This window comes from Labeo rohita, chromosome 6 (genome assembly GCF_022985175.1).
Source record: "Labeo rohita strain BAU-BD-2019 chromosome 6, IGBB_LRoh.1.0, whole genome shotgun sequence".
Lineage (NCBI taxonomy): Eukaryota > Metazoa > Chordata > Actinopteri > Cypriniformes > Cyprinidae > Labeo > Labeo rohita.
In genome coordinates, this window is record NC_066874.1 from 6,436,220 (window position 1) to 6,450,195 (window position 13,976).

Sequence of the window (13,976 nt, forward strand, 5' to 3'; positions counted from 1 at the left end):
GATTTAAGTAAATGGCACACAGACACTTTTCTCAGTAAGAATCTTAGTCTAATGTGAGGTTAATGCAGATTGCATAAGTGTATCATCAAAACTCAACAACAAAAATGACTACATTACACTAATTAGCCTGTAATTCCCCTGCACTGTTTCATATTTCATATGGTTCATGTAACCATATTTATAGAAGAGAGAACAGAAAACTGACAGACAGACAAATCAAAAATAAACCTGTTTTCTCAGAAGTGATTTCATTTGGAGTGTTAAGATGTAATTTTACAATGGTGAATAAAGATTCATTAATGCTGATAATTAAAGTAGCTACAAATAGGGCCATAATGGGGATGATGAAACCAGAAAGGAACCGTAGATTTTAACTATTGTCTCTAAGTGCATGTTTCAGTACTAATGGCAGCGAGGCCTTATGAAACACACGCACACCCCTCTCACACCCTGGTGTACAGCTCAGCCGTTTACACTTTTACCTGCTTCAGTGCCTTCAGGGTCTTATATAACAAGGTCAGGAAGGGTAAATGATCTAGACAGTAAACATGTACAAGGAAATTTCATTCTGCATAATGTGCTACAACAATATTAATGATAAAATTCCCGTTCACTGTAAGTCTGTGATCATGTGTTGTTATTAAACAATTCTCATTATGGTCTTAAATGGAGGAAATTGTTACAAAGGATGAATCCTCTGAATATTATGCTATGAAAACACATACAGTATTTCAGTATTAAGAGTAAGTACAATGCTTTAAGACGGATATCAAATCGTTGATAAAATCTAGGTATTTTCTGAAGAGCTTAAATGCTTTCAGAGAACTGAAGTTCTTCATTATCCTGTTTTTTTTTTTAAGTATTCATTTTCCTGATGGTTTTTATTATTTTTTTTTAATATGTTCCATTTTATTTTAAAGGGATCGTTCACCCAAAAATAAAAAAAAATTACCCCATGATTTACTCACCCTCAAGCCATCTTAGGTGTATATGACTTTCGTCTTTCAAAAAAAAATGTTCTTTGTAATGGCAGTGAATGGGTGTTGAGATTTTGCAAGTCCAATAAGGTGCATCCATCCATCCGTCATAAAAAGTACTCCACACGGCTCCGAGGGGTTAATAAAGGCCTTTAGAAGCAAATCAATGCATTTGTGTAAAAAATATCCTTATTAAAAACGTTACAAACCATAATCTCTAGCTTCCACTAACTGTCATACATGTGTACATGAGAAAATACACAAGGAGTACTTTTTAGGATGGATGGATGCACTTTATGTTGCTTCAAATGCTCAAGACCAATTTACTACCACTATAGAGCTTGAAAGAGCGAGGACAATTTTTAATATTAAAGGAGAAGTCCACTTCCAGAACAACAATTTACAGATAATGTACTCACCCCCTTGTTATCCAAGATGTTCATGTCTTTCTTTCTGCAGTTGTAAAGAAATTGTGTTTTTTGAGGAAAACATTTCAGGATTTTTCTTCATATAATGGACTGCTATGGAGTTTGAACTTCCAAAATGCAGTTTAAATGCGGTTTCAAATGATCCCAAATGTGGTTGTAAACAATCCCAGCCGAGGAAGAAGGGTCTTATCTAGCGAAATGATAAGTTATTTTCATTAAAAGAATACAGTTTAAATACTTTTTAATCTCAAATGCTTGTCTTGTCTTACTCTCCCTGAACTCTGTGTATTCTGGGTCAAGACAGTTAGGGTATGTCGAAAAGCGTATTTTCTCCCTCAACTTCAAAAATCATTTCATAAGACCCTTAAGACCCTTCTTCCTCAGTTGGGATCGTTTGAAGCCGCAATTAAACTGCATTTTAGAAGTTCAAACTCGGGGCACCATATCAGTCCATTATATGAAGAAAAATCCTGAAATGTTTTCCCCAGAAAACACAATCTCTTTAAGACTGAAGAAAGAAAGACATAAACATCTTAGATGACAAGGGGGTGAGTACATTATTTGTAAATTGTTGTTCTGGAAGTGGACTTCTCCTTTCACTATGATTGTATTTGTCTGAAAGAAGAAAGTCATATACACCTACGATGGCTTAAGAAGCTTTATCAATGTTGAAAATATTTGTACTTCTTAAAATGTTTGTGGAAACTGTGATACATTTTTCCCAAGATTCTTTAATGAATAGAACGTGCAAAAGCACAGCAATTATTTGAATCATTTGTAACGCTATACATGTCACTGACAGCGTACGTGTATGCAGTAAATCAATGGAGAGATCCATTGACATTTTTCAAATTCTGTGCTGAGATAGAATCTGTCACTTATCTTTACACAGGTGTCATGTGTGAGAACTGAGATCTTCAACAGGTGTCACGTTAGAGTCATGAGTCATCTGGCATGCAAGTAAAATGCACAAACAACTCCATCAGCTACATTTATTAAAATCAAACTACATTAGCTCAATAATTCATTTATTTTCTTAAGCATGAATGCACAAACATACAGAATTAAGATAATGATTCCAGGAAATGTGTCGCTACAGCTGACATGTTTTAAACTCAGTCAGATGTTTATTAACTCTCCTGTGACTGAATTAGATCAGAGTTGGCCTTTCCTCTTTTTAATGCGAGTTTTCCTCCTGGTGTTTGCGTCAATGATCGACTGTGACTGGTGCTTCAGTGTGACGCGGTTGGTGACATCACCGTCATCAACGCCGCTGTCCTCCTCATCTGTTGACAGAAAAGACATGCAGGTGTGTATTATGTCACCTTCGTCTGATAAACCTGTCAGTTCTGATATTGTTTCTTTTACATAGATCGTACATACACAATCATACATAAAAGTGATTTGACTTCTAATCCACCTACACTTAAGGAGGGTGAGTTTTTAAGTATCACACAGTGTACAGACAAAAGAAAGTTCTAGATCAAGAAAGCACAGGTGAACAACTTGATCAGAGGAAGTTTTTGAACTGCATACCAGAGCAAAAAAACTTGGCCATGCCTGTCAAGAGCTTTGCAAGTTTACAAACTAGTGCAAATACTCAGAGTGACTAAGATAACGAAATAGAATTTAGCTCAAAAACACAAATAGTATGCTAAAGGTCCACTTAAGTGCTTTGAAACACGCAGCGTTATTCCATGTGTTGACGTGATTTCAGCTGAAACAGGAAGACAGGGCGGGACATATCAAGCGGCCCCATCCTGTTTTTTTAAACAGCCAATAGCATTTTATTTAATTCATAGCTTGGGCCAGAGCTGAGCTTGGTGAAGCTGCATTTGACAGCCACATTCTCATCCATATCGCTATAAAGTATAGCAATCTGTGTAAAATTCAAATGCGTCCGATACGTTTTGTGGTGTGCACCAATTCATGAATATGATTCGCTCCATGCTATCGTGTCTCTGGACTGGAGCACACGTGTGACACAGCACTTCATTCACCCCAACAGAAAGCATATTTACACTGTCTGAATCGTTCCCTATTCCCTGTATAGTGAAGTAGAGAAAATACAAATTCTGTGAACAAGTGACCGATTTCAGCCACAGCTTCAGCATCTATTTACAGTGCAGGGGGCGGGACTTTATGCATTCTAGAGAGCATTTGATTGGACATAAAGTTTGATGAGAAGCTGAAGTGCAGTATGATGTCATCAAAATTGTTGATCCATATTGGTGGAAGTTAGAAACTGTAAGTTTTAAATGCTTATGTCTTCTACAGGGATCCCACACCTTGCTTAATTTCAAATTCAAGGACCTTTCAAGGACTTTCCAGGTCCAATACCCTCAAATTCAAGGACTTAATATGAGGACATTTTAAGTGAGCGCAAGGTTTACGTTACCTTGTAAGATACATTTTTACAGTTTTCATGTGTCAAACACAACTATGCAAAAAAGCCATGACAGAGATCTGATATTCTATTTGTCGTATTTCTGTTTTGCATAAAACTGAAGAATATTCGGCTCTGCTCCAGGCCAAGTGATGGTCTTTTTGATCTCTGGCAAGCCATTCTTTGTAATCTTAATTATTATAATTAAATAGCTCCCAACGTAGCACATTGACCATATCCCATATCAAAACTCAAAATATTTCTTTTCCATATCTAAAATGTATATTTTATAGTCACCCTTGTGCAGATTGATCATAAACACAGCTAAAAGGCTTCCTATTAGTGGCCATCAAAAAACTTAACATCTTGCAGTTTTATCACAGGTAGAATGCAAAATGTTTCCATACAAGCATTTCAGTCAAATGTAATTTATGCAATATTTCTAACATTTAACCCGTAGGAGAAAATCAACCCTTTGCAACAGTTTAAAATCAGCCCAATTCCGTGCAAAAAAATGCAGTTTGGCAACCCTGCATCCAACAGAAGCTGCAGGAATCACATTTAACTGATCATGGGTCAAGACAAGAGTAAATAGAGATGACTGACAAATCATGCTGCAGGATTTGGTGCTCAGCAGATAATGTGCTCATTTGTGATCTTGTAAGTTGCGCTTCCTTAATACAAAGTGCGTGTGATCACGAAATTGAAGGTGAAAGTGAATAACCACTCAAAAAAAAGAGATTTAAATACTTTGCATACGATAGCGGCTCCTTGATGTGCGAAAATTATATTCAATATTATAATGATTGAATGATAAATATCCATGATAGAAATCCAGGCCAGATGCATTTTTTAGGTCCGAAATGAGGACATGTCCGTGGAAAATAGGATGTATGGTCACCCTAACTAACGTAAATCAAGCAAGCTAGTATGCATAGGCCACAGTTGGCGAAATAACTCATTAGCGGACCGGAATGAATAATATTAAATTTCAAGTACATTTTTTCAGATTCACAAACTTTCAAGGATTTCAAGGACCCGTGGGAACCCTGTTTCTAAATGTGAATTTTGTCATTGTTTTGGAGCACACTAGGTTATAGATAACCTTAAAGGCACAATATGTAAGTTTTCGCCGCTAGAGGGCGCATGCTCAAAACAAACAAGAAACAAAGGCGTAGTTTGATGACGCACTGAATCATGTGTGGAATCATGGGAGTATTTCTCTTCATCCTCAAAGCCTATGCAATCTGATGGGACTCGGGCAGAAATCGTGTTCATTGATGAGCTAATGTATTAAAGACTTATTAAGGTCACTGCAGTTTGAAGCAGGGTGGGGCTGAAAGTGATGGAAGCAAAACGAGGCTGTTGGAGCAATTGCTAATGAAGGACGAGCGCCACACATGGCTCGAAAGCAGCAGAGCTTTTATTATGGCACAGTGGACCGCTTCTGCTGGTCATCCGTATGTAGGAAAAGGCAGCGCTGTTTTATCATACTAGATACATTTGAGTGTGTTGAAAATTATAATGCTACTAATAAAATGCATAACATATTAAGGCATCTTTGAGGTTTCTATGTTTTCTACGAAATACAACCGGAAAATCAAGGATGTATGACGTCATTGGCAGGTGATGCAATGACACATTCCGTTACACTAGTTAAAGTTGCTTATTTCTTTGGATTTAATGTTATTTATTAATGTAAAGTACACAAGCCAGCAAAATATTTAACACTGTTCTAGTGGTTTTTGGATATTATAATAAAAAAATCTTACATATTGTGCCTTTAAGGCTAACATATTCATACTAAATCCAAGTTCTTAGATGTATTGAATCTTTGTATCCATGTTGGTTTCATATGGTTTTAAAAATCTTTTAATGGGCAAATCCAGCATTATGGAGGTGACATTTTCCGATATGGATGTGACATATAAATGCTTAGAAAATGTATGTGTTACCAATATACTGAACCATCTGTTTGTATTTCAATAAACCCTTGTTGAGTCTAAACATCAGAAAAATATCAGTCTATGCATAAGTTTTCTGTGTTAAAAAAGAGAAAATAATTATGCATTATGGATGTGACAAAAAAGGACACAGTTTTTGAGAGACTACATACTTTGTAGGATTTCTAAGATTTAAAATTCACAAACCAGACACAATAATACCAATGGCTCTTCACAGAACATATGTTACTTTATTTTAATTTTGATGTACCTATTTATGAGAAATAGGTACTGTTATAGATGTGACAAGCCTGAAAATAGCACTTACCAGACTATGGAAAATCATGCACTAAAAATTAAAAAATACTTTACAAACTTTAAGAGAGACCTCACATTGGTATTTGAACCAACAAATGTTGACATCTGTGCTATCAGTATAGTACAAACCTTTGGTAAAACTTTATTTTTTCATAGTAAGGTTGACTTTTGCATGGAATTACCCTAATACAATTATCAACAAAAAGTTTAAATTTATGTGGCATGCCATGTGGTGTAACCATCAAATAAAAACTACACATTTTCCTTACACATTAAATATGTGATATTAAATATGTTTAAAACTACTATATATATATATATATATATATATATATAGTGTAAAAATGTTCTATATGAATCATGAATTGTTAATAGTAAATCTTAACAGTACAGTTACAGTATAATATCAACATGTACAGTATATCAAGAATATATGTCACCACCAAATATCAAGAATTTAACTCAGAAATAAGAGATATGTATTGAAGCCCATTCCATATGATTTGGTAAATCGTATATTTTTTTTAAATTATGACATTAAAAGTCATAAATATGACATATAAAGTCAAAATTTTGTCAAAATATGACAAAAAGTAAAAAGTTTTTGTCATAAGTATGACAAGAAGATGAAATTATGACATAAGACAAAATGATGAGATAAAAAGTCAAACTTATGAGATTAAAAAAAAAAAGGGTTATGACAAAAGCCAACATGACATATATTCAACAATCATATTTTCAACAATTTATCTCATAATTATTTTTACTTATTATTTAGCATCTCATAATTTGGACTCTTTATGTCATATTTATGACATTTTATCTCATTATGACTTACCAAAGGACGATTCTTTTCTTATGGGGCAGAAGTGGGATGCCATTGGGATATGTGTCTTACCTTCAAAAAAGTCCTGTTTCTGGGCCTCAGGCAGCTGAATTCGAGTGTTATTCTGGGGTAGCTTCCCTGCTATTCTGGCATGGAACTGCAGGGGGGGCGTAAAACAATACTAATGTTAGTAAATGTTATTTTACAGCTTACAAAAAATCAAATATGAGACATATTCCTAAAGTAGACAAGACAGTTAAAGTAACATTAATATGTTTAACCAGTGCAGTGACATCTTCAACAAGCCAAAATACAATTACACCAACATGACTAATCAGTGTTCCTCACCTCTTCTTCCTCTAACTCCTTCATTATGGTTGCCAGATCTTTACCCTGTAGTTCCTCCTTTAGCAGTATCAGTTTCTGGTCAGTCTCAGACATCAGCTGTAGCATGTGCTCTTCTGAGTCTAGAGGCAGATGTGATGATGGAACCTTCATCTGACAAAAACCATGGAAAATACTCAGATATTCATACTTAAACTTTTTCTTAATCACAGACTACAGAGAAAATCATCTCTGGTCACTTTTAATGAATATTTCTTATGCACCTCATATTATTCAAACAACATTTTTCTGAAGACTGAAGTAATGGCTGCTGAAAATTCAGCTTTGCATCACAGGAATAAATTACATTTTTAAGTATATTTAAATAGAAAACAGTTATTTTAAATTATACAAATCTATGTAGTATTGACATGCAAATAAGTTAGTCAATCATAACCTTGTCTTGTACTTTGTCTAACAGCCTGTTTAATTTAAGGGTCAGAGAGGGTGGAAAAGGTCAACTAAATTACAAACAAATTAAACTATTATCGGTGCACGGAACCTTGACTAACATTATAAATGAACCTCAGGGAAGAAAAAATCAACTCTGGAAACAAAGTTGACCCCTTTTTAAATTCTAGGAAACTATACAGAAATCCAAATTTCTTAGAAATCTCCTATTTAAAAAACACATTCCTATTATTAACCAGGTAATGAAAAGACATGTTTTGTGGAGCATGTTTAATGTGTCTGACATAAATCATTAGTACCAGTGGTATGTGTTGTAGTTTGTCACTGAGCTGTTGCACTGCTGCTTTGACAGTATTTAGTGAATGAGTGAGTCTGTCCAGGCCATCTTTAGCTGCATCACGATGCTCCTGCTCTCGCTGCAGGTCATGTTCACATTCGTGCAGCATCTGTCGGATACTGAACAATCAAACATATGCCCAAAAGAGAATTAGAGAGCTAACCGATGACAATAAAGTTATTATATCATGCCACTGAGAAAATGTAAAGGCTTAGAGCATTCAGTGTCAATAACAGAGCATGTCAAGTGATACTCCAGTATTCATACAGCATACAATGTCAGCTCTCACCTTGAGAATTCAGTTTCTCGTGAGTATTTTACATCCTGAAACTGAGTCTTTGATGTATTCCTCTCCTCCTTCAGTTCAAGCAGCATTCTCTCATTTTCCGCCTTCATCTTTTCCAAATGTTCCTGGGTTTCTCCCTGAGAGATAAACCTGTCCACTATTTCCTATAAGAGATATCATGAAAAAACATTGCTCAACACAAGAACTTCTTACCTCAGGATAAAGAAGCAATCTATATACAGTTAAAGTCAAAAGTTTACACACTTGCAGAATCTGCATAAGAATCTAAATAACATATTTCACATCAGAGATGTTGACATATAGTCCACAAGATAACATAATAGTTGCATTTATAAAAATGACCCTGTTCAAAAGTCTACATACACTTGATTCTTAATACTGTATCGTTACCTGAATGATCCACAGCTATGTTTTTTGCTTAGTTGTTCATGAGTCCTGAACAGTTAAACTGCTCGCTGTTCTTCAGAAAAGTCCTTCAATTCACACAAATTCTTTGGTTTTTCAGCAAAAGGAAACCGTGTATTTGAAAGATGCATTAAGAGCCGGGGGGTGAAAACTTTTTGAATTTGAAGATCAGGGTAAATTTGACTTATTTTGTCTTCTGGGAAACAAGTAATATCTTCTGTAGCTTTTGAAGGGCAGTACTAAATGAAAAAAAAAATGCTATTTAGACAAAATAATAAAAATGTACACATCCTCAGTCTGTTCAAAAGTTTACACCCCTGGCTTCTAATGCATCGGTTTTCCTTCTGGAGCATCAGTGAACATTTGAACCTTCTGTAATAGTTGCATATGAATCCCTCAGTTGTCCTCAGTGTGAAAAGATGGATCTCAAAATCATACAGTCATTGTTGGAAAGGGTTCAAATACACAAAAATGCTGAAAAACCAAAAAATCTGAAGAACAGCAGATTTTCTTTGTGCACAAAAATGATTCTTGTATCTTCTTAAAATTAAGGTTGAACCACTGATTTTACAATGTCCTTACTAAGTTTCTGGGCCTTGAACGTGTCAGTTATGTTGCTGTCTTTGCAAGGTCAGAAAGCTCTCAGATTTTAGCAAAAAAATAATTTAAAGTTGTTTCGGTGATGAACGAAGGTCCTATGGTTTGGAATGACATGAGGGTGAGTAATTAATGACAGAATTTGCATTTTTAGATAAACTCTCCCTTTAAAATATTACTATCAATATAAAAATCGTTTTGATAATGTAGAGGCCTAAGAAAACTGTAGGCTTCATAGGGTTAATACTGTCTGTCCTCACCTGTGAGTCTGTGACTCCAGTGGCCTCTTTGGCATGCTGGAAAGCTTCCTCAAAAGTCGAGATGGATTCTTCTTCTTCTCCTCCTACTGTGGTGGGACTGCGCGGGGCCTCACTGCTCAGCTCATCAGGGTTCATAGACGCCCACTGGGGCTGGATGTGACAGATGGAAGGGAAATGGAAAGGAGACGGTTGGTTAAACTTGACAAAAACGATTAAAGAGAAGGCAAAAATAAATGTTGTATAAAATAAAAGTTTACTTATAACTATAAAACGATTGGTCATTTTTAAAAAAAAATTAAATTTACATACTTTTTATCTGAAACGCTCATCTTGTCTGGCTCTGCAATGCGCATGCATATTCTGTGTAATCCGGGTCAATACAGTTAGGGTATGTCGAAAAAATCCCATCTCATTTTCACCTCCAACTTTAAAATCGTCTTACGTCACTGTTTTACCTTTTTTGTAAGGGGCGTTTGATCTGCTTTGCATGTTCACGTTGTAAACACTGGGCTGGTACGTCTGCACCAATGTAGAGTGATTTTAAAGTTGAAGGAGAAATGAGATGGAAGTTTTTCGACATACCCTAACTGTATTGACCCGGATTACACAAAGTACACATGCCCATTACAGAGCTAGACGTGCATTTTAGGTTAAAAAGTATATCAATTTTAATTTTTTTTTTCAATGACCGATCGTTTAGCTAGATAAGATCCTTATTCCTTGGCTGGGATAGTTTAGAGCCCTTTGAAGCTGCATTTAAACTGCATTTTGGACGTTCAAACTCACAGGCACCATTGAAGTCCACTACATGGAGATAATTCTTGAAATGTTTTCCTCAAAAAAACATAATTTCTTTACGACTGAAGAAATAAAGACATAAACATCTTGGATGACAACAGGGTGAGAACATTATCTATACATTTTTGTTCTGGAAGTGAACTAGTCCTTTAAATCAATCGCAAATCCAGTCTCCTGTGCACTTCACATGAGTCGTTCTATGAGTATGACACATTTTTATGCATATTAGAGTACTGCGTTGTTAGCTGTAGTCTAGCTGCTGTAGATGTAATTGCTCACTCTTCTCTTCATCCTCTCTGCCTGAGACATCCTCTCCTCTGCCTGCTTCTTGTAGCGGGAGATGATTTTTTCTCTTTCTCTGCGCTCTCTGTACACCTGCTCCTCCTGGAGCTGTAGCTCAGTCTGGACACACACACACACATTACTGTCAGGATTACTTGGATGACCTTTACCTTGGCATACTTATACATATGCTTGCTTTATTATCTCATTACATTTTTGAATTATTCATTAAATGCTTTGTCTTTACCTTGGCTTCATCCTTGAACAGGAAAACATTGTTCTTCATGACCTGTAGGTCTTTCAGCCATTGTGCCTGCCAATAGACCTCTGTCTCCAGCCTGTCCAGCTGTGGTTGAAATGTAAGACTCTCTTCCTGGAGAAACAGAACAGAGAATAATTGTCTATTTATCATAATATACACTACCTTCGGAAAATTTTGAATTTTAACTGTTTTTGAAAGAAGTCTTTTATGCTTACCATGATACAGTAAAACAGTGAGTGATATTGTAACGTAATTTAAATGATCGCATAAATAATTGCTTTTTTTCCCCATTATCTATATGTGACCCTGTGCCATAAAACCAGTCATAAGTAGCACAGGTATATTTGTAGCTACAGCCAAAAATACATTGTATGGGTCAAAACTAAGAGTTTTTCTTTTATGCCAAAAATCATTAGGATATTAAGTAAAGATCATGTTCCAACAAGATACGTTGTAAATTTCCTACCTTAAATATAACAAAACTTAATTTTTGATGAGTAATATGCATTGCTAAGAACTTAATTTGGACAACTTTAAAGGCGATTTTCTCAGTATTTTGATTTTTTTTTGTACCCTCAGATTCCAGATTTTCAAATAGTTGTATCTCAACCAAAATTGTCCTATCCTAACAAACCGTACATCAATAGAAGGCTTATATTGATGTAAGCTTGATCTAAAAATCTCAATTTCAGAAAATTGACCCTTATGACTGGTCTTGTGGTCCAGGGTCACATATGCATCACATATAAGCATCATGCTCTGTGGGTTTATTGTACTGTGTCTGTAGCTGAATCCAGCTGTGTTACCGCTCTGATACCTGTAGGTGCTCCTTCAGCTTGCGGTATCCTCGTGTTATGTGCTCTGCTTCATGATATTTTAGCTGTGATTTCTCCAAACTGTTTTCCAGAATGCGCAGTTCCTATACAACAAGCACACAAAAATAATAACCTGGACAAATATTTTAAGATCCACCAACATTCATTGATAATGGCCAGAAAAAAGACATTTTCTACCTTTTCCTCCTCTCCTTTCTGGGTGTCAGGCAGAGGGCTACTGTTCTGTGGCTTCAGTTCCATGAGTTTCAAATCTTCTAAATGCTGTCTCTGTGTCTGAGTGGTGTGTTTCATAGCATTGTGCTTCTTCATTTTATCACACACCTGCTTCTCCAGCACGGTCTGAGCCGCCTGCACAACAAAGATTTCAATAGTGAGGAGAGTCTAATACAACTTTCTGGACCACAGATTATATGCAGGTGATTCTGTAATTATGGGCTGTGAATATTTATTTATTTTACTTTTTATTTGTAGTAAATAACTTGAATAAATATACTGTCCAAAACATCCAATTTTTATTTTATATAAAATTAAATTTTTATTTGTAGTAAATAACAGGAATGAATGTACTGTCCAAAACAACCAAATATTGTTTCATAAATATTCCACATATTTATAAATGGATTTATTTATTTTTTTAATTAGTTAAGTACCTGTTGAATCACACATGCGCTGATTTCCATAAAGGAATAGTTCACCCAAAAATGAAAATTTGCTTAAAATGTACTCACTTTCAGGCAACCCAACATGTAGATGATTTATTTATTTATTTATTTATTTTTGCAGTACATCACTAACTTACCATTGGATCCTCTTCAGTGAATGGGTGCCATCAGAATGAGAGTACAAATCCACAAGTAATTCACACTCCATCAATTAATGTCTTGTGAAAAAAAAGATGCATGTTTGTAAGAAACTAATTGATCATTAAGGCTTTTAAATGTATTTTAAAAAAGTCCATAATCCATAAAAAAGTCCGTACCCTGTTGCCCTCTCACATAAACATTTACCAACACCTGCTTTTGAATGTTTTTTGCTTACAAACAATGCTTGATCTGTTCGTATTTCTCTCCTGATTCACTATAGAAAGCAATATTATAGACTAGAGTCATGTGGATTACTTGTGGATTATTGTGATGTTTTTATTAGTCGTTTGGACTCTGACGGCACCCATTCACTGCAGAGGATCCATTGGTGAGCAAGTGATGTAATGCTAAATTTCTGATGAAAAAAACGAACTCAGCTATATCTTGGATGACCTGAGGCTGAGTACATTTTCAGCAGATTTTAATTTTGCGTTAACTATTCCTTTAAGGAAAATTAATTTAACCTCACCTTCACAGACATGTTCCTGAACGATTCTTTCTCCATCCCATGGCCTTGAAAAACATCCTTGATAATTTGTTCATCTTCCTGGACACCATGACCAATACATGCATCAATTAAAATGTTATACAACCTATATTTAAATGATGGTTTAATGTTAATATCCTCTGTGATTTCTGACCTCAGGCTGTTTTTTGTTCAGGTCTGCATTCTCTTGTCTCAGCTGCTGGATAGCTTCTATGTTTTTGGCAGAATGAGAGTTTTCGAAATGCGCTATCGAATAGTCTCCATCTAGTGGACAGTGAAAAAAACAACTCATCGAGCTAAAATGCGTTAAAAAAAAGTTGATTGTAATGTCATGAATATAACATTTCTGCAAACGATTGTATTGAGCTCTTTCTTTAATGTAAAATTAATACAAAGGTATTAAACCGTTTCAAAAGACACTTTGTTATTCAGTAACTCCACGCTGACTGTTGACACCCCGGATAATAAACAATTAATGAGGAAAATAATAATAAAACAATGGAAATACTCATTACTCCCCTACTTCCGCAATATTACTGAATATGTTTGTTAATCACATTGTAATTTAACTGCTTTAACGGCGAAACGTGTAACAAAAACTTACACAGAAGATGAATTTTTCTCTGAAGCTCCGAAATTTCATCATAGGTAGCGTTAGGGGGCTCGATGTCCTCTGAGACAGACGTGCCAGGCATTTTTATGAACATTTATTTTGGCGTTTATAGTTGTTTCTGTCTCCACTTTCGCCTTGCCCACAAGAGCCTAGTTTGTGTTTTCAACTGGTTGCCTAGTAACTGAACTACGTTGTATCTGGAAGTTGCATCATGAATATTAATTAAGTTACGTACCTTTACGCCCAGGAAAACAAT

At 35.4% G+C, this 13,976-nt stretch overlaps 1 protein-coding gene across 1 annotated transcript; it reads right to left on the reverse strand.

The window, feature by feature from the left end:
• Window positions 1–2,383: 2,383 nt before the first annotated feature.
• Window positions 2,384–13,883, reverse strand: odad3 (outer dynein arm docking complex subunit 3). The gene is made up of 13 exons (XM_051112652.1): window positions 13,712–13,883; window positions 13,262–13,371; window positions 13,090–13,167; window positions 11,935–12,105; window positions 11,739–11,840; window positions 10,907–11,032; window positions 10,657–10,779; window positions 9,580–9,729; window positions 8,300–8,460; window positions 7,973–8,129; window positions 7,227–7,376; window positions 6,951–7,035; window positions 2,384–2,691 (listed from the first exon to the last, which is right to left on the reverse strand). The coding sequence occupies exons 1-13, from the start codon at window positions 13,812–13,814 to the stop codon at window positions 2,561–2,563; spliced, it is 1,647 nt and encodes a 548-aa protein (XP_050968609.1). The 5' UTR covers window positions 13,815–13,883; the 3' UTR covers window positions 2,384–2,560.
• Window positions 13,884–13,976: the final 93 nt, after the last annotated feature.